At 38.9% G+C, this 20654-nt stretch overlaps 1 protein-coding gene across 2 annotated transcripts in view; it reads left to right on the top strand.

The window, feature by feature from the left end:
• The window catches only part of CD47 (CD47 molecule), a 66216-nt gene extending 54517 nt beyond the window's left edge, over nt 1–11699 (top strand). Inside the window, exons 7-11 of one of the 2 annotated variants that reach the window (XM_061386311.1) lie at nt 101–193; nt 4548–4579; nt 6152–6176; nt 6769–6801; nt 8719–11699. In XM_061386311.1, coding sequence (XP_061242295.1) covers nt 101–193; nt 4548–4579; nt 6152–6176; nt 6769–6801; nt 8719–8723 — 188 coding nt within the window. In that variant the 3' untranslated portion in view covers nt 8724–11699. The remainder of the gene's footprint in view (nt 1–100; nt 194–4547; nt 4580–6151; nt 6177–6768; nt 6802–8718) is intronic. The other variant, XM_061386220.1, reaches the window with a different exon arrangement.
• The last annotated feature ends 8955 nt before the right edge of the window (nt 11700–20654 follow it).

Genomic DNA, 20654 nt, shown 5'->3' with positions numbered 1-20654 from the left:
ATTTCTTAAAACTCAATATTATTACTGTCATTGCTAGTTCTTTTAAAAAATCAATTATTGCATATGAATTTCTAATATAGAACTTCATTTGTTTTTGCAGAATGTATCCCAGTGCATGGTCCTCTTCTGATTTCAGGTTTGGGTATTATAGCTCTAGCAGAATTACTTGGATTAGTTTATATGAAATGTGTTGGTAAGTCAGCCTTATTTTTGTTAGCCTATGCCAGGAATTTCAAATATATAATCTGGATAATGCTTTTGGTTGATTCTTACTGTCTAGGACCAAAGAAACGCATGAGTAATTCCAAAAATGAGAAAACACAGCAAATGCCACTCTATTTTTTAAATAATTAATTTGAAATCGTTTGTGCTGTGCCTTGTGCTTAGTTGCTCAGTTGTGTCCAACTCTTTGTGATCTTGTGGACTGTAGTCCTCCAGGTTCCTCTGTCCATGGGCATTCTCCAGGCAAGAATATTGGAGTGGGTTGTCATTTCCTTTTCCAGGGGATCTTCCTGACCCAGGGATCGAGCCAGTGTCTCCTGCATTGGCAGGCGGGTGCTTTACCACTGAGCCACTAGGGAAGTCCCTGGTTTATATTAGTCTCCCTTTAAGCTTCCCTGTGGAGAAGGCAATGGCACCCCACTCCAGTACTTTTGCCTAGAAAATCCCATGGAGGAGCCTGGTAGGCTGCAGTCCATAGGGTTGCTAGAGTCGGACATGACTGAGCGACTTCACTTTCACTTTTCACTTTCATGCATTGGAGAAGGAAATGGCAACCCACTCCTGTGTTCTTGTCTGGAGAATCCCAGGGACGGGAAGCCTGGTGGGCTGCCGTCTATGGGGTCACACAGAGTTGGACATGACTAAAGCGGTGTAGCAGCAGCAGCAGCAAGCTTCCCTGGTGTCTCATAGAGTAAAGTGTCTGCCTACAAGGTGGAAGACCTGGGTTTGATCCCTGAGACCTGGGTTTGACTTTTTAATCACCATTTGTCTGGTTCTTGAAGATGACTCTGCTAATGATGTTGCTCCCTATTAATACTTGAGAATAGTATGTGACCTGCAGTATCCATGCAGCTGATGTAGTATTAGGTGTCTTTGACTGGTGGTCAGCTCTGTTCTTTTTTTCCCCTCATTATCTGTATTTCCCTCCCTTTTATTCCCATGCTCTCTCTTGCCTTCCCTGTCTGACGACCAGCAGGTCTGGAGATACTGACTCAGTGGAAATAGGCATCTTCTAGCTGCTGCCCCCTTGATGTTGCTCTCTCCCTTTTCCCACCACTACACCCCTGAGAAGCCTGTGAAACCATTATCATTACAAACGTATTATTCTCACATCAAATTCAAAGTGAAACTGAATTCCTAGCAAGTTCCTCAAACTGTTTTTTCTTTATGGTAGTTTTATAAGTATATGTAAGTGAAGAATTAAGTTAGGTTTTATTTACATTTTGAGACTTTTCTAAATTAACTTTTCAAATCAACTTATCTGATACTAGAGTTCAGAGAAATGCCTTCGGTCAGTTGAAGGACAAGAAGAGAAAAGGTACAGGGAAGTAGCTCTTTAGATAATGTGGTAGACTAGAAAAGTTGATGTATTTTTCATATATAACTGAATATGTAAATATAAGTATATATAACATTTAAGGTTGCAAATTTGAGCATTTATATTAAGAAGTAAAAATTGTAAATGCTTTCAGTGTAACTTTTACTTGTTGCTGATGTTCTATTTTGGAAAAGTCTAAAGAATGTGTCTTGACTTTTAAATCCAAGCTGTTTATGTCCCTGTGAGAGATTTAACTTTCATTATTTTCATTATTTCCCAATTTAAATTTGTAGCCTTAAATATTACTTAAAGAGTAGGATTTTAAATTTCATTTTCTGTGTTATTTTTTAACTGTGTTGGAGTTTGTTTACTGAAACATTTGTTTCATAAAATGAAATCAAGGGTTGAGAACAATAACAATATGAGAAAATATAGAAGATTAAAAAGAACTAACTAAACTCAGCAGTGAAGTTGGGTATATTACCTATGTAGGGTGCTAATGTTCATTCTTCATAAGAGTCATTACTTATTAATTTTCTTAAGCCATTACTATTTAATTCTGTATAAGTGAATATAGTAATGTTTTGATACAAATCAACCACCTAACAGTCAGGAACCATATTGACCACATCTCACATGTTTTAGAAAGACACAGAATAGATATGTAAAATTCAGTGAAATTTTCTTGCCCATTGTTGGGGAGAGGTGAATATGGTATCAAAAGATAAAGTTGTCCCTGAAAATTCAAAACCTGGAAATATATTTAGTCCTTGTGTCAAGTGTTTTTGGTAGAGAAGAAGCTTTGCAAGTGAGCTTACATGAAATGCTTAAGGCTTGTGATTTATACACACACCCACACTCACATACATACATACATGGCTGTCATGCCTTAGGCCCATAGCAACAGCAGACAAATCACAATCATTCTTTAGTCACATAGGTCATATGCCTATTAGAGAGGATTAACTCAAGCTAAATTCACTTCTGCATTGTTTGGTCTTACATTAGAGGGGTCACAGCTGACTGGTGCCCTTTGAATCAATGTTCTTTATAGAGCTCTTTGTTTCAGAATGGGCTAGCCAAATATGATGCTCCTTGGACCTGAGAATTAGAACTCAGAAACTTCTTCACACTTTTTTAAGACTGTTAAAAGAGTTGCTTGGCAGTTCTTAATACTAATTCTAACAATTTATGAGGTCAAAAATATAGCTTTAAAATCTTACCTCTGACCCTTCACATTACATGGCTGTTAAGTTCTATTTTCCTGGATAGAACATGGACACGGGGCATGGTTTAGTTGAAGTAAGTTGTATATACATATAACTACCATAATTGTCCCAAATAAAGTTCTATAATTCTGCTTGGTTTATTTCAGAGGTTGCTAATTGTGATTACCCATATTCCCAACACATTTTATTCCATAGTACTTTAAAAAGACATTTCTTCTTGTTTGGTCTCAAGGACCAAACCACTTTCAAATGCCTCCAGTAAAGGAGATTTACTTTGACACCACACATGGCACTAACAGAGATCGGAATCTCATGAAAGCAGATACATAACTGATCCTCACAGAGAGTGGAACAACTAAGTGGTTTAGGAATTGGAAGAATCCAACACATGTCTATGAGTCATGATTTGCCCTCTCAGTAGCAAGAGCTAGCGGATGCCCTCCTGCCAGTGTACTTACTTCCTCTCTCTCTCTCTTTGGTTCTTTGCCTGCTAGCCAGATAGCTCATCCTCTCCTTAATGTTTTGTTTTTGTTTTTTTTGATCCTATTCATGTCTTCTCACTGGTCTATTTTCTTACCTTTGGCTCTAACCTTTGAGCTTCTCCTTGCTTACTTTCTATCTCCTTTTCACCTTTCTTTCCCTTCACCAGCTTTCTCATCTTCTTTCTTCTCTCCAGGTTCCAGTGGGAAAGAAACTTTTCAGGCCAGTCAGTTGCCATTTTCCCTTTTTCTTACCAAGCTTCTGACTTGTCTGTAGATTGGCTTTCCATGGCTCAGGTCTTACCCCCATTTCCCATCAGCTTTGGAAGCTTGATAGAGAAGGCATGGAGAAGTGGTAGGAAATACTGAGCACAGAAGACCAGAGCAGTTCTAGGGGCCTGCCTCAGTCTGCTCATAAATAAATCCAGTGCCATCATCCAATCCAGAGATCAGTGGAATTGACCATCCAGTAGCATCCTCTTCCTATAGAATGACCCGCAGGGTGTTGCCCCTTGACGCTTTTGTATCTGTAGGACTCTGATTCTGTATTTAAGACCAGTTTTAGCTGCTCCTGGACCTTCTCACTTGGTTTTTATAAGGAGCGTTTCTCTTCTTCCCTGTGCAACTAGAGCCATTCTTGTGTCACTTTCTTCATGCCCTTATTTCTTCATCTTCATTAACCAATCCAGTGAGAGGCAGTGAAGAGTAATTTGAAAAGCTAGGAAAAAAAAAAAAAAGAAAAGCTAGGAAGGAATACAGACAGAGAAGGGCTTGATTGTAGCTAAAACTAGCTGGCCTCAAATAATTCTCTAAACTCAGAGGGATCTGATATTTTCTTTAGTTTGTAAGCTAGCTGGAGCTTTGAAAACTGGAAAGATGGAAGGAGAAAAAAAAAGGATGGGCTGCAGGAACAACAGCAGGGAGCTAAGGGTGGGCAATTCCACATTCCAGCTGGGTTGAGTAGGGAGGGGTGTAAAGCCTACTGCGGGGGTGAGTAGATGACTGTTTTTCCACCACGAAGTGTAACAAGTGACTGATTTTGAGGGACATATGGCATGTACAAATGAGAGTGTGTGTGTGTTTATTATTTGATTGGGGTGGATTGTTTGCATATTTTTTTGTGTCAGTGTATATGATTGAGTGTTCTGTACCTTTAGTCTATCAAAGCCAAACTCTTGCAGTGGAGTTTCTGACATGTTTAGTTTTAGCCCTAAATGTTTTATCTTAAAATTAAACATAATATTGCCTTAATTTCTTTCATTTATTAAATTAATTTTCTTATTTTTTTAATATGATCAGCTTCCAATCACAGGACTATACAACCTCCTAAGGTAAGTTAAAATTTCTTAAATAAATTGGGTGTGATACTTGATGGTTTAGTCTGAGGAATGGTAATTGAGATATTGAACCCCATTACTCACTGTTCACCATGACATCAAATTAAGAGAACACTGAAGTTATTTCAGGGTTTCCCAGGTTGCACTGGTGGTAAAGAACCCACCTGCCAATGAACGAGACATAAGAGAGGCAGGTTTGATCCCTGGGTCAGGAGGATCCCCTGGAAGAGGGCATGACAAGCCACTCTAGTATTCTTGCCTGGAGAATCCCATGGACAGAGGAGCCTGGCAGGCTACAGTCCACAGGGTTGCAAATAGTCAGACACAACTGAAGCAACTTAGCACACATGTATGAAGTCATTTATGACCTTTGCATGGATAGATCTAATCTATTTTAAAACTTGGTCATTTACTAGCAATGGGTTAGAATAAATGATTCCTTAAGATTGTGCTGTTTTCTCATGCCCAGAACTGGAAAGTTTGTGTGTAAGAATAATGGTCATTATCTACTGAAAGAATCTGATTCCAATATATTGCCTCACCTGTTGGACACATTTGAAGTGCATATACAGAATGATATTTCAGGCTTAAAAATGAGGAAAGAAGTTCATATTAAATTTATTTCATTAAAAACAATAATCTATAAAATAAATGGAACTATGGCCAAAAACTAGCTGTTCTGAATTGATTCATTTCCCTCTTTCTCCCATTTTATAAGCATTTTTCTTCCTCCAAATTGCACTGTAGTTTTTCTGTATCATAAGCTACCTGATAAAATTCCAAGAAAAGGAGCAATTTAGAAGGTAAACTGAAAGGGATAAATGATGGGGGATGAAAAAAGCCATTTTTTCATCATGGTGACAGGGACAGGAACTACTTTATGGAAATAAGATCTGGAAAGGGCTATATTGTATTCATCTTCCTAAAAAGGATTAAGGATTAGTAATAGCTCTGTCTGGGATGCCAAAAGTGAGACTCTGTCCTGTCTGTGGCAGGAAGGGGTGATTACACATGCCCGTAAAGCTGATAAGCCTCCACAGACATTCCGGAAAGGTGAGGGACGTGGGGGTCACCTTACCCCACGTGTTCATTCTAAAAAGATTGATACCATAGCTACACAGGTCCCAAACAGCTAGAAGTTTTAAAAGTGCCTCTGTTAAAGATAATTCTGCCATTAGACCCTTCAGTCCTAACACCTGTCTTTCCTGTTACCAAGTTCAGTTTGCATGACTTGAAAATGATTGCTCTCATATCTGGCTTAACTGTATTGCTTATTATGTTACTATCTGTGTTTGTGTTCTGTAGTTAGGATTTCTTGAACATAGAGAGGTAGGGTAGGGTGGGAAGTTCTGCACAGAAAGTATTAAGAGAATGATTCTGTTATTAATCAAACTATTAGCTAAACTTGGCAAGCTCTGTCTTCCTAACCTTTATTGCCTTACTTTGTCTTTTGGCTGTAGGATTCACTGTTTATATACAGTTTAAATGTTAGCATATATAAATTATAGTATGAAAGAACATGAAATAAATTCTCTTTTATGTAAATATATTTTAAATATTTTCCAGAAAGCTGTAGAGGAACCTCTTAATGGTATGTGGTTATTACAAATTTATATGTTCTTCTTGATCCATTACCAGATCATAATAAATTGAGTTAGCCCCCAAAGCAGTTTGAATGCTCTCTGTGCCTTGAGAAGAATCTAGTTTTGTTTTTTTTTTTTTAATTGCCTAACCTCTCTTTTCTTGATTATTCATCAAGAATTAAGAGTATTGCTTTTGTAGTGTTGTCACCTCTGAGAGAAAAATGCACTGTTCTGTGTCTCTCGAGCCAAGTGATTTTGGGTGGGGGCACTCTCTTGCCTTTTTAATTGGCCAAGATGAAATGTAACACCCCCAGTAGAGAAGGATCTCAGTTAGTTTCAATTTTGTATTATAAATTTCAGATCCAGTCTGTCATCATGGAGTGAGACCAGAGTATCTCACTTCTCCCTAAATCTAGATCTGTATTCCCAACGGCTTTGTGTCCTTCGTGGAGCCTGTGGGTGTGACCCACAGGAAGGCTTTCGTAACTAAATAGTAATCTTAACATTAACTGGGCATGATATTACTGCATATTTGTTTGCCTAGAAATGATTTCTAATTGTGGAATCTTACTAACTGCTTGGCTTGTTACTAATTCTTAGCATTTAAAGAATCAAAAGGGATGATGAATGATGGTAAGTATAAAATCCACCTGCAATTATAGCTTGGTTAAAATATGGACGTTGAAAAGAAGTAAAATTGCTTCTTGAAAGTGTGGTGTTTTTTTTTAAGGGACACTGTCAAATCATAAAGGCCCACATTTCTCAGTTTATAAAACTTATGTACTGTGTTACAAGTTGCAAAACTAATAATATAAAAGCTGTAGGGTATCACTAATCAGACTCTCCAGTCATATTGCTCATAACAAAGAAAAATAACTGCTTTAAAAAATAAACATTTTTCAGATGCAGTGTGTGATGACTGAAACTTTAAATGCTCTTTGTAAGACACTTAGATAATTTGGCACAAATCTTTATCATCTTGACAGGGTTTCTTTTGTGCTCATGTTTGGTGATTTTTGTTGCATTTAGCCTGTGAAGACTTAATATCTCTGCTTTTCCAAGCAAGAATTGGGTTCTAACCTTTTGGGAGAGGATTGAAAAAGAGATATTTAGTCACTCCAGCTTTTTGAAGAGGGGACTCTAGGCTAATAATTTTTAATTTTTAATGACTGTTTCAAAGACCTATATTTATTAGTTCTTAAAGCTAATTTAGTATGAGATATTGAGTACTGTAAGCATTCATTTTAATTTTACCTTATCATATTCTGATATTTGAGTTCTGTTAACATTTGAATAATTATGTTTTCATTTTATTGAAACTTTCTTCATACCTTTGATATTTATAGTCATTCCTTGATCATGTAAATAGTCTGCTTTCAGTATTACTGTTCTAAAGTCTGTGACCTATGTGCTCCCCTCTACAGCAAAATGCAGCATTTAACTCAAGAGGCTATATTCCCCTGAGTGCAATTAATTTTTGCATAAGATTAAAAACATGCCAGTTGTGTTTGGTGAACTCAGTTTAAAACGGTGCCTGGACTGTGTTCAGTAAGCAGTCACAGAATGATCCCACTTTTGTAAATTTGTGTCACAGCCTTTATTACAAAAAATGCATGCTCTGCTAACCACTGCACTCCTAAAAAAACAGGATTAGAAGGAAAATATTAAATGACATTTTAAAAAGAACTGATACCTGAAAGTGTGGCATGGTTTGTCTGTGTTTGCATTCTCGTGTTCTGTTGTTGGTTTTTTGTTTTTGTTTTTCTAAATTTCATTGTTTTTCTCCTTTTCCTACTGTGGTGTCAATCTTCTGTAGTCGTATGAAGAAACTGAACTCTTCCCCATTTTCAGAAAACCAGTAGAAGAGCCTTGAGTGCCTCTTCCTTTATTAATTTCCCTTAAGATATGACTTTTTGGGCATCATTGTATAGACAGCAGATTTTGTATTTTCATAGCACGTGATAACTATAGCAACCTTTGAAATTCCCTTAATTTTGTTAATTTTAGCTGTTCAGAATTTGTTGGGTTTTTTCCAAATGTCTGTGTGGTGGGCTCTTCCTACTGACAGGTCACAATGCCCATGGTGTATCTGCCTTTTTGGTGAGTGAGGTACCAGGTGCCCCCTTGGGACCACAGTCCCATTTCCTCTTTCACTTAACACCTGATCACATATTTAATTTTCTTACATTAAATGAATGGTGTCAATCTAAAATGAAAGTGATAGCATATTATTCTAGGATCAGTGTCTTTTGCTTTGGAAAAATCATCCTCTCTTGATTTCTTCTCAGCTAACCCAGCAAACTGAGGTTATCAGATTTTGTTGATTTACATTTCCATTTGGCATTGGCCTTTTGGTTACTGCAGCTAAAGAGGCTAATGGATTGTCTAGTTTATGTCTGTGACCTTTGCAAATCTAAGATTAAATAATTTTTCCTTATTTTTAGATACTGTATATCTGAAATAATTTTCAATTTTTAAAATACATCAACTTGTTAAGGCATAGAAAATAGACATGCATAGCAATTATATATTCATTTTTCAATTTTCCAGAGTAACTGAAGTGGAGTGATGGACTCTGATTTGGAGAGTAGTATGACATGAAAGAAATACACTTGTATTTAAGCACCATGGCCTTGATTCATTGTCCTGGAGAAGAAAACAAGAAAAGTAACTGGTTTCCATCTGTGGGAGAAAGTAAATAATTGACCTTTAAATGATTGTTACAGTTAAGTTTTTATTCAAAGCATTTTAAAATTTAATTAATAAATGAATTATGATCTGTGTTGTGTGCCCAATTGATAATCCAGGTTTTTGTTGTTATTTTTATTCAATTAGGGGCAAAAGTAGAGTGGGCAACTTCCAAGAATGATGCCTTCCAGATCCTGAGGCCTCTTAACTCTAGGTCACCAACTTAAATTGGTTCAAGGTGAAAATTTCCTGGCACTACCCTGGTTACCCAGAGCAATCTATGAAAACAGAGGCTTCCATCAAACCTTAGCAAACTTTGGCACCGCCACTTTGGCTGTTATGGTGTTAACTGAATAATGTCTGCCTCTTCTGGGTCAGGGGCATAATATTAAGTACAGACGAGAAATTCATTTAGGAACATCTTGTCGGCTGCTTACATGGGGTATGATACTGCTGAGGATCATGGTCTTCATTCTTGGGGGTTGCCACTCACACGTTATCCCCTCAACATACAGTGTACCAGACCCTTTCCAGATTGAGGGTAATTTTGTTGATGGATGTTTTCTTCCCTTTTTTTTTCACATGACCCTTTACATGCTGTCTTGTCCTCCTGTTATTTGCTTCTGCTGTATGAGATGTAGCGCTTTTTCTCCTCTTTGAACATGGTCCAGTGACACAGTAGCATCACTTCAGAAAGGAGCCAGACTTATTCTCAAAGAACTATGTTCACACTTTTCAGCAGAAATAGCGATGGTTGTAACATATGTATCCCCTCCCTCGGATTTGAAGGCACAATCTACAGTGTTTCTTCGCTTCTTTTCTGATCTGGGGCATGAAAAACCAAGATTGAGATTTGAACTATGAGTCTCCTGCATGGCAACATAATGTGTGTCACCGTCAGGCCAACAGGCCAGCCCTGAACGGGTGGTTTTATTACTGTTGTATCTGTGTTGCATGATAAACACTCATCATCTCCTCCTGTAGTCCTGCCTCATATTCACTTACCCTAAGATTGAAAAGTAAAACAAACCCGCCCCCCACGTTTCCTACCCCCCATTAGAAGATTAACATTCTGACAGTTGTGATCACCTGGAGTACTTTTAGATTATTAGGTTTTCTTCCCTTGCAGGTGTGTGTTTGTGTGTGCACATGTGTAAGATAGGCACGTACCTCTTCTGTATGGACAACAGTGAGGTACCTACGGGAGAGCAAATGTTAATTTCATGCTTCTAGCGAGAACATTTAAAAACAAAGATCTTTATTGGGTGGACTTCTATTTCATGTGAATAGTCGATCACTTAAAACGTTTAAAAAGTTCTAGGTAATTTGCCAAGCTTTTTGACTGCTCACCAGTGCCCTCTAAAAATACTGGTTTTTTTTCCTGTTTGTGTAATAAGACATTGCTATTTGTAGTTGCATTATTAATAGTTATTTCTTAGTCCACTGAATGTTCCCATGTACCTCATTTATGCCAAATAACTTGTCATATTTTACGTTGGGACCAAGTGGTTTGCCCATGGCAAACCAAAATTTATGACCTGCTGATGCCTCTTAGAAAAGTGAACATACTATGAAAACAGTTCTTTTTGAAAAAAAGAAAAATAAATGTTCTTCCCTAATTGTGTTCCTGTCCAAAGTATTAACATGTAGAGGGAGCTCTATTCCTTTATACAAATTTGATGGCTCCCATTGCTCTTCTTCCTTCAGAAAACATTTGTATTTTACTAATGTAGTTTGTTAATTTAGAAATCAATTCTGATGAAAGGAGGAAAAAAGCAGATGGACTTGAAAAAGATCCAAACTCCTGTTCTCTATATGAAATCTTATAATAAACTTTTTTGTGAACCAGAGTTGTACCTTTTAATATGTAGTCAGCTCTCATTTATTTGGGGCTCAGTCTTGGGAACTTATCCATCCTTTGTGTTCTCTTTAACACTACCTGTCTTTGGAGGCAGTCCCTGCCCTAGACAGCACACAGAGGTGGCAGGAGAAAGGCCAGGTATGTTACTGTTACCCTTGCTGTTACTTGTCAACTTCTCTGGAAGAGGGACCGCAGCAGCAGGCGCCGTCTTACTTGGGCATCGTTGGGCCAGTTCATTCTCTTTAAATTAGACTTCTAATGACAGTAAGTGTTCTGTCACACCAAATTAAAGTTGTCAGCTGTTTTGAGTATCAATATTATCTGTTACCCCATAATATGCTTTTTTAATCAGTGATCCCAATTTCTGCCGTCGACTTCAGTTTTATTTACTGTATGTTCTCAGAGTGACAACATTTGTCATTTTGGCAACAAATCAAATTCTCCTTCAAAACATTATCCCCCCACCTTTCCTCCCCTTCTGGCTCTCCTTTGAGGTCTGTGCCTATCTGGCTGCCTCTCATCTCTTACTTACCTTTCCTAGTACTTTGCGTGTCTCTGCTTAGCTCTGTTGGGTTTTTGTCTTGCTCCTCTCATTCAGTTTTAAAAATTCCACCATAAAACAAAAGTCTTTTTTCCCTTTCCTTTCTCTTCCTGCAGTGTTTGCATACATTAGATGCTCACTCTGTAAATTTGATGATTGAGTAGGCTGTATTTCAGTTTCCCTATATTGTTAATAGAGTGAGCCAGAAATTTTTCTTTTTAGACAAATTTCACATGCTCTGAAAACCTTCAAAGGTGATAGTTTTTTCACCTGAAAACCCTAGGTCCAATCTGTTAATTTTCTGAGAACGTCAGAATGAAAATAATGGGGTTATCCCATACTTGAGAGTATTGTTCTTTTCAGGATGTTGTAGTTACTTTAGTAAGTGACCAACCAAATTGTGATTTGACTTATAATAAAGCTGAAAAAGTTGTGAGTTTATGCTTTCTTCTCGTTAATAAGAATTAAGCTCTGTATCACCTAGATTTCTCTTGTCCTAACATGGGTATTCAAAAACAGACATCTGTAGTGTATGTATGGAATGGCACACCCCTTGTCTACCTGTTATTGGAAACTAGAGAAGTGATTGTTGGGCAACGCTTTATCGTTACATTGTGTTTAATTTGATGAAGATTCTGTGTAGAAACAGTCTTTCACGTGTCATGTTTTCAGCCACTAACTGCCATCACCCACTGGGGTCCTTTGTTAAGTCATCTTCCATGGCTAATAGGGATAATCCAGGTAACTTTTCAGAGATGAGCAGTGAACAGGAAGCTTTCCTGCCTTTGGCTTTTGACAGCCCTTCCTTAATATTTAAGAACAGCTTTCCCATAAATTTAGCCTTTTGAAAAGAAGAGAGCATCTGTAGTGAACTTCTCTGTAAGGCAATATCAGTGGAATCTTAAATGTTGTTATCAGGGTTGGTGAGAGACGGAAGCATTTTTGTTTTTATTAAACAGAGCATTATTTACAAAGAGCCATTGTTGAGAATTAGATTCCACACCGTATAAATATCCATTAACGATTCTAAATAAAGGAAACTCTGGTGTTGCTATGCGTGAGATCCTCTCCTGGGGGCTTTTTTCCATAGCAATTAAAGGTGTGCTATTTGTCAGTAGCCATTTTTTGCAGTGATTTAAAGACCAAAGTTGTTTTACAGCTGTGTTACTGTTAAAGGTTTTCTTTTTATATGTATTAAATCAATTTATCACTGTTTGAAGCTTTGAATATCTGCAATCTTTGCCAAGATACTTTTTTATTTAAAAAACATAACTTTGTAAATATTACCCTGTAATATTATATATACTTAATAAAACATTTTAAGCTATTTTTGTTGGGCTTATTTCTATTGCTGCCTCAGCAGGCGACAAGTGCATTACTGAGAAGTTTTAGTTTATCAATGTATTTTCAGGTCCATATCCTATGTACCAATGCAAATGATGACTTAAAATATTAATTTGTAAGTTCTTTTTTTTAAAGTATAACAATATCCAAAAAGTAAATGTTTGATCAGAGCAGAGTTTTAATTGAAAGTTCCAAGTAAGTCCAATGCATTAGTTTTCCCCATGGTAGAGTGAATACTTCACTTTTCTAGTCCTGGGTGTACATACTCCGGACTAGCAGAGGACCTCAGCAAGCCAACTTACCTGCCTCTGTGTCCCCCCTTATCTGTAGAATCAGATCAGCCTCTTTAAGACTGAAATGCAAATTGAAATGGTTCTCCATGTTAATTGGTTATCAGCTAGGTCTAGTTTGATTGCAAGTGAAAGTAAAACTAAATATAAGAAAAGTGGGATTTATTGGCTCCTATAACTGAAAATTCACCTGTCCAGCCGGAGAGGGCCTCCCAGCAGTGTCCTCAGGATCAGAGTCTTCAACTTTCAGCTTCAGTCTCCTTCCTGTTGCCTTCTTCAGAGCCTGTGTGTGATGGCAGAATGGCTGACTGCAATCCAGTACCCACCTTCTCCTGAGTTCAGGGAGGGGAGAGGGGAGAAAAAAAGAGTGTCTCTCCCTTTCTGAATAGTCCTATCCACCCAAGATTGCAGCTCGGAGCTCGGCCTGGGCCAGGGGCCTCTCAGTCAGTGGGGCCCAGTATCTCTGACACCCAGTTTGGGCCAGCCTGAACCTCATGTCTGTCTGTCCTGGAGGGAATGGAGCTGTGGACTCCATCTGGGATAGGGGTGGGGGACAGAGGGAGTTAACTGAAGCAAAATCATGATTGTAACCAAATTAAGATGGCATTAGATTTTAGGCCTGTTTCTTGCAGGTATATACTGTGATTCTGCATTGTATGTGTGATTGTAAACCATTTGAATGGAAAATAATATTTGGCAGCAAAGTACCATCTCATTCCTTACCTCATAGGCAATTTAATTTTTATGCATTTATGAGGACTTTTTTCACTCAGCAGGAGTAACTAATGGAGTTCAGAAAGCATTTAATAGCCTACCTCCTGTACAGAAAGCTGTTCTGTGCAGCTCATAACAGCGCCCAACTTCTTTCAAACTCCCACGGAGGTGTAGGCTTCCAGATGCATCTGGATTTCGTTTTTGTGTGGCAACCCTTCCAGCTCAAGGCCTCAAGTCTGACAGCTTTAGAAAACAATGTATTATGGTAACACCATCCATGTAGGACATGATTTCACCAGTAGCTCAGAGATTTCTGCACAATTGACAGAGTTGGGTGTTTGAAGTGAGACTGTGCTGGGACTCAACCCCTGGTGTTTATTTTGAGAATTTAAGTTTCATGCTCAAGTACCCATCCATCAGATCAGAGGGAAATGAAGTATTTAAGTTATGGATAATTGGATTGATTATTTAATGCCAAAGACAGCACTGCAGACTACATAGAAGTGATCGTAGATTAAATGATTAGAGCTCCACTTATTCAGCATTTATTTAGTCATTTGGTGATAAGACAGCAGCTTTTCAATTCTGTTCATAGTCACTTGTGGAAGACCAGGTATGTCGTCCCAGTTTGGAGAATGAGAAATGTTTGGTAAAGAGTCTGGTTTGGAGAGAAATGATTTATATGTCGGAAGACCCATCCGATGTCAATCTGGAGGCCAGATAGCAGGCAAATCTGGCGGATTCATGAACCTGCTGCTGCTTTTCCCTTACAGATGTTGCAACTGCATGCACTATACCGGGCGCCCAGATCCCTCTCTTAAAATGACCTTATTTAATCATAGACTTGTCTTCCAAAAAAAGAACCACTATCGTTTGCTTCCTAATTTTCTTTGAATTGCCTGCTACATTCTTCAAGGTCAAACTGACAACGTAAAATCTGGTAGACTTCCATTCTAAACAAATGTGGTTTTCAGAGTTAAAGCGTATTTGTTTAAAACGTGGATTATATCTTCCCTGGATATACTCTCTACTTATTAATTTCTTAAATGATAATTAATCTTTTTAAGCCAGTCCATAAAGGCCTTCTGAGTCATTTTTATTTAAAAAGTGTTTGTTTTGGGGGTGCTGTGGTTAGGTTGCATTATGGGTGAAGTTTTGGGGTACATAGCAATCACTGTGTAAATTCTGTGGGGTAATTTTTCCCTCATGCACTCATACTGAGGGCAACCAGAAAGCACTGAAAACTGCTACATCTCTTTCTCCAACAGTTGTAGCAGTAGCTGCCCCACCGCCTTCGTGTAAGCCCTGTGTTGGAATGACTTACCCACCCTCCCAGGTAAGTCATTCTAGGAATGCTGCTCACTCTCCAGGGAGTCTCCACCCCTAGCTCCACCAGACATTTTTAGAATGTAATGTTCATAAACCTCTTTGCAAGTTAGAGGATGCATATATTTGGTTACCCCAAGAAACGTTTCTTTATTGCAGTGTTAACAGTCATTTAATTCTTGCAGTTAAATTGGTAGGCATATATGTTGGTTTTTTAAAGTTTTATTATCCTTGATTCAATAGAACTCATGCCTCCTCATATCTTGAACTATATGCCTAACTATCAACTGAGGTTGTTGCTTAACAACTATCACTATGTGGAATAGAAAATACTACTCTGGGTCCTGGGCAGGGATGTATTTGAAAGCATCAACAAATATCAGTTGTTCTCACCCCTATTCAAGGGAAGTTGTTTAAAAAAATTATAGAATCTTTATTCTTTAAGCTGATTGACAGACTGTGGTTTATTTATTAATGGCTTAAAATCATTGTGCTTGAAATTACACAAAACATTTTTTCAACTTTTTCAAAAGCAACAAGTTTGGTAAAATTAAACACTCATATTATTTTATGCCTCTGAAAAAGTCATTGATGCAATCTCCCGGAAAACATTTGATGGAAATGTTTGGCTGGAATATTTACCAAATCTCATCCTTGGGCCTTCTGGCTGGAATCGTTTACTTTACTGTGTGAATAGACTAGACTTAGTAAAAAGAGACCAGCCAGCTCTTTGTCCTTCCTCTAAGGCACCAGGGATTCTCCAAAGGAGTCATAATATAAAGTGATAAGACAGTCTCAGAACAGATTTCTCCTGAGTGACTGGGTCCCGAGAGGCCACTCAGTGGCTTTAACACATGTTAATAAGGCCCATGATCCCCCACCTGAGCCAGCTTCATATTTGTGTGGCTTTTCTTGCTCCTCAAAGGATTTAGAGTGCCCCATTTGGGTCAGATAGCTGCTTTCCATGATCACAACCACTCAAGCGTGGTTGTAAATCAGCGTGGGTGTGAAGGAGAGCAGTGCAGCATTGGGTAAACAGCAAAGCCTAAACGCCTTGCTCAAAGCGACCTCGCATGAGGCTAAGAGATTCGTTTGTTCATATAAAAAGCAGTTTTATATTTTCCCCCCTGAGGAGCAAAGCCACCACCATAATTTTCACATATATGTAGAAAATTTATATTTAAAACATTCCAATAGCCTGGATGCAATCCAAGTGAGCCTCTCAAAGACACAGGTGCTGATGGAAACGACATTCGATGACGCTAACTTCTCTGGTCTTCCTGGGGATCTTTGGTCTTCAAATTGGAGATAAAAATAAGATTTGATCTCTCAAGGTGAGGAGAGAGACGGTAGTGTGTGTTCTTCAAAAGACTCAAATAGATAATAGATTTTTTTTAAAGCTGTGGCTGAGTGTAACTTATAGCTTCAAAGGGCTTTTTTAAAATGAAATCTTTACAAGCAATAGTAAAGAAATCTAGAACCCCCTGGGGTGGTGGTTAGAGTCCTGTCAGGGATTTAGATCTAATTATTAGCCTGAAAGTAAAGAAGAGAAAGAACCAGCCAAGTGTCAGCCTGGAAAACAATAATAGCTCATGGAGTTCAGCAGCCCAGTCATTAGCGCCTTAAAGGAGAATTCAGCAAATTTATTCTTATCCTGGAAGGAAGGCCACAGCGGTTGCAGTGTTTTCTGACAACAGTTCCTTTTTCTTTGGAGTAGAGATGCTGCCTACGCTTTAGATTTCATCTCTTCCTATCACCTAGTAAACCTTAGAGCCGGCTCCCCATGCAGGTGCTTAAAGGAGAGGCAGTATGCACGGAGTCAGAGTGCCTTCATCAGCTGTGTGGCCCTGTGCAAGTAACCTAACTTCTTTGGGCCCTCTGCATCTCCCTTTTACACATGAAGATGAAATAAGATAATGCATGTGAAATATTTAGCACAGTACCTGGCCCATGGTAGGTACTCAGGAACTGTCAACTATTTATCTTTTTCCCCTTCTTATTAAACTTTGGCTGGGGAGGAAAAAACTTAGCATGATAGTCTAGAGATGAGCACAACATATACTGGAATTCATACTTACCTATGTTGGGTTACTGCCAAAGAAGCAAATCAAACATAAACTGACTTGGCATATAAAGTGATACGACAAGCACTGCTACGCTGCAGACCTGATCCATCCAAACACGATGTTCTTGTTAGGTGTACCCTCTGGTTCCCTCAGGGCTTCCCAGGTAGCCCTAGTGGTAAAGAACTTGCCTGCCAATGCAGGAGAGGTAAGAACCACAGGTTTGATTCCTGGGTTGGGAAGATCCCCTGGAGGAGGAGCATGGCAACCATTCCAGTATACTTGCCTGGAGAATCCCATGGAAAGAGGAGCCTGGAGGGCTACAGTCCATAGGGTTGCAGAGAGTTGAATACAACCGAAGCAACTTAGCACACACGTACGTGTGCTGGTTCCTTCAGTGAAACCAGAGGATGGCAAGTGAGAGAGAGGCATCGGAAGATCTGATTCGCCCTTTCCTGGAGAGACAGGAGCTTGTCCTCATAAACATGTGGAGGGTCTTTAGAAACCACTTTGCCTGCCAGCAATACTCAACTCACCCATTTATTCATTCATATCAGAGGCTGATGCTCAAGACTCTAAAAGTGTGCTAAGAGCAGGCCCTTAAATCACTATAGATTCATGGGAGAACTCAGAGCTGCCTTTAGGCTAATAACTAGCAAAGACTAAAGCCAAGTATTGATACATGGGAGTGGAGGTGCTTGTTGAAAATATAGAGGCCTGGTAAATATTATTTCACCGATGGAAGTATTTCAGTCGGGGGTTTTAATAAGGCTTAGGTGATATGTAATCAGCTCACTCTCTTCTCTGAAATGATGAGCGTCTCTGCTCTACCAGTGCTCCTGGGTGTCTGCAGAGAGCAAAAAAGGCAGCTGAAGACATGCTGTGAATTGGAAGTGACTTCTATTTACTTCTTCTCTGCCTACTCATATGGCCACGGATGATGCCCAGTTCAAGGGGGAATCAAAAGCCAAGTGGGGCTGTCTGGCTGCAGTCCTTTGAGTGGAGTACAAAACGTGCTTCAGAGAGTGCTTGATTAAAGGCCCCCAGTTCGTTTGAAGGCTTGGTTTTCTATTAAGCCTTGGATGCTTAGACTGTTGGGTACTTTCCACAGAGACAGAATCTGAGCTGTCCTCGTACGTTGTTTCAGCTCCTGACTCCCGACTTGGCCAGATGTGTGTTGTGAATCAATATGTCACAATCTGTTAAGGTGTTTTACTGTTTATGTTTGTTGGGTGTTTCGAGATGCAGTAACTATAGGAGTCTTTTCTTAGTCTGTCATCTGCATCTGAAGAAAAAGAGAGTAATGCAGAAAGCCAATCACAGCACCATAATTATATCCAAAAGTAGGCACTTGTGTCCTTCATCAGGGACATTTCCAATCCATGCTACCCAATGAAACATCTTTTATAGACACCTCTCTCTCATTTCTTCCTCCAAACTGATTCCTCACTTTCTTCCACCCAAATTAAAGTATACTGTGAGTCACAGCATTATTGATGAATGTTCAGTAGGGAGGATGTTAGGAGCAGTGAAAAATATAAATAATTGGTTCTACACTGGATAATAATTGGTTCTACACTGGAATTAATGGTGAAGCCAGGAAGATAAATACAGCACAATTAATTGCATTCAAGCAAGATTAACAAGAGTATTGTTCTATGGAAAGAAAAAAATCAACAGCGTTAATGAAAATTCAGCAATATCTTAGTGGAACTAGTAAATAAATAAATATATCTCTATATGTTTAATTAAAAGCAAGACTCAATTATGTCTCGTTTCTTACTGAGCTGCTTAATTCAAGAAATGTTAATGTTAAACGAGAAAATCAACTCAGGACACCTTTTCATCTGCATTTAATTAAGACTTCTGTGTCTCAGACAAGCTTTTGAGACAGGTAGTGGCAAGTGTGTACTTAAGAATCTCGAATGAACTCGCTTCAGCTTCCAGTTTACAGGTCTTTAGATTTCCTGTTTGGGTACAGAACTCTCCTAATAGTATTGCAACTGTAAAGCCCCTTCCTCTATTACCTTCATTTTGTCATTTTGATAAAAAGATACCATTTCAGACTTAATAAAGCAAAGCTTAAAGCTATAGCTAAAATTATTAGTACGTTCTTTTTTTTCTAATAATAAAAGCAACACAGAAATGTTCAGCACTGCGTTTACATGAGGTTTTGCTTTAGTTCAACTCAATTTCCTGCAATGTTTTAGGTCTTACAGAAAGCATTACAGATCAGATTTGGGGAAGAAAATCTGGGAGGTCATTTCTCATCTGTGTTGTTCCCAGTCTCTGGGATGTAAGGCCAGGTAATCTGAGAGGGAGCCTGATGTAATAATGATAGAAGCAACGTGTACAATGAATGCAGTGTGCTTGAATCATTCCAAAGATCAGTCCCCCACCCCCGCCCAGCCCATGGAAAAATTGTCTCCCACAAAACTGGTCCCTGCTGCCAAAAAGTTGGAGACTGCTGGTAAACACTTCTCTACAATCAATTCTTCTAAGTCGTTTTTTCTGTACCTGCTAAGAGTCCAAGGTGAATTCGAGTTATTCCTCTTTGCTGAGGTCATCTCCAAGGTGATGGAATGGAATAGGGGGCAGAAGTCCCTCTCCGCAGAGGTACTGAAGAGGGGGTGCCCTGAAGGTTCCAGTGGGGCCGGAAGGCAGGCACACAGAGCAGGAAGTAACTGTGTCTGCCCCGGGGCTCTGTGTGTGGCCCTTTCTAAATCCTTCCGTGTTTCATGTCCTCTCACTTGGCAAGAGTATTGCCAGGACTGGTGAAGAGACAGTGAGATAACTGTCCAATACCTCAAAATCCTTGGAAGAAAGATGCAGTGGTATAAATCAAAGTCATTTCTTATTTCAGTATTAATTATGCAAACCTCTTTCTTTTCTTCATCCTACAAGGTCTCTTTTCATCTTTCCTGAAGGTCTCATTGCTCACCGGTTTCCACAGGGGAAATAACATTATTGGCAACTCTTCTGAGCACTTATTCCCAGCCAGGCACCATGCAAAGGCCTAAGGATACAGCTGCAATGACAGACACAATCCTCCAAGCTGGGCTGTATATTTAGGAAGTTTCTCACTTTCTCTGAGCCGTGATTCCCTTTATTTGTAACATAGAAAAAAAAAATTTTTTTTAAATAGGTATCATGCCTTCCAGAAATGTTTTGAGGATTATTTGAGATAATGTATATAAAATTGTCTAGTGGAATATAACTAAGAGTTTAATCATGTTACTTCCCCCACCCCCATCATAAGCAAGAAAAGGAAAAAAAACTAAATTCACACATTTCCCCATTTCTTAACAATTTTTTTAAAAAATTGATTGTTGTTTAATAGAAAGTTTAAGGTCTTCATTTAAAAGAATACGTCATTTAGGATGAAACAGCAGATCACAGGTTAGAGATCACAGGACCAGAATCTTCAAGCCACTCTTTCCCTCCCCAGGATACATTCTATCAGAAAAAGCAAATCATTCGCCTGAGTCAGAAGTGTGTAGTTTTTCATCTCAAGATAGTGGAAACCCCTGAGCCGAAAGGATGGAGGGAGAGACCTTGGGAGGTTGAGCCAGAGTCTCTGCAGAGCCAGTGCCCAGCTCCTTGGCTGACCTGGGGGAGCAGCTCTGTGAACTGGGGAGACCAGCTCTGCCAGGGTGGCC

This window comes from Bos javanicus, chromosome 1, assembly GCF_032452875.1.
Source record: "Bos javanicus breed banteng chromosome 1, ARS-OSU_banteng_1.0, whole genome shotgun sequence".
Taxonomy (NCBI): domain Eukaryota; kingdom Metazoa; phylum Chordata; class Mammalia; order Artiodactyla; family Bovidae; genus Bos; species Bos javanicus.
The sequence above is the reverse complement of the archived record's forward strand: the minus strand, read 5'-3'. Positions and strand labels throughout refer to the sequence as shown.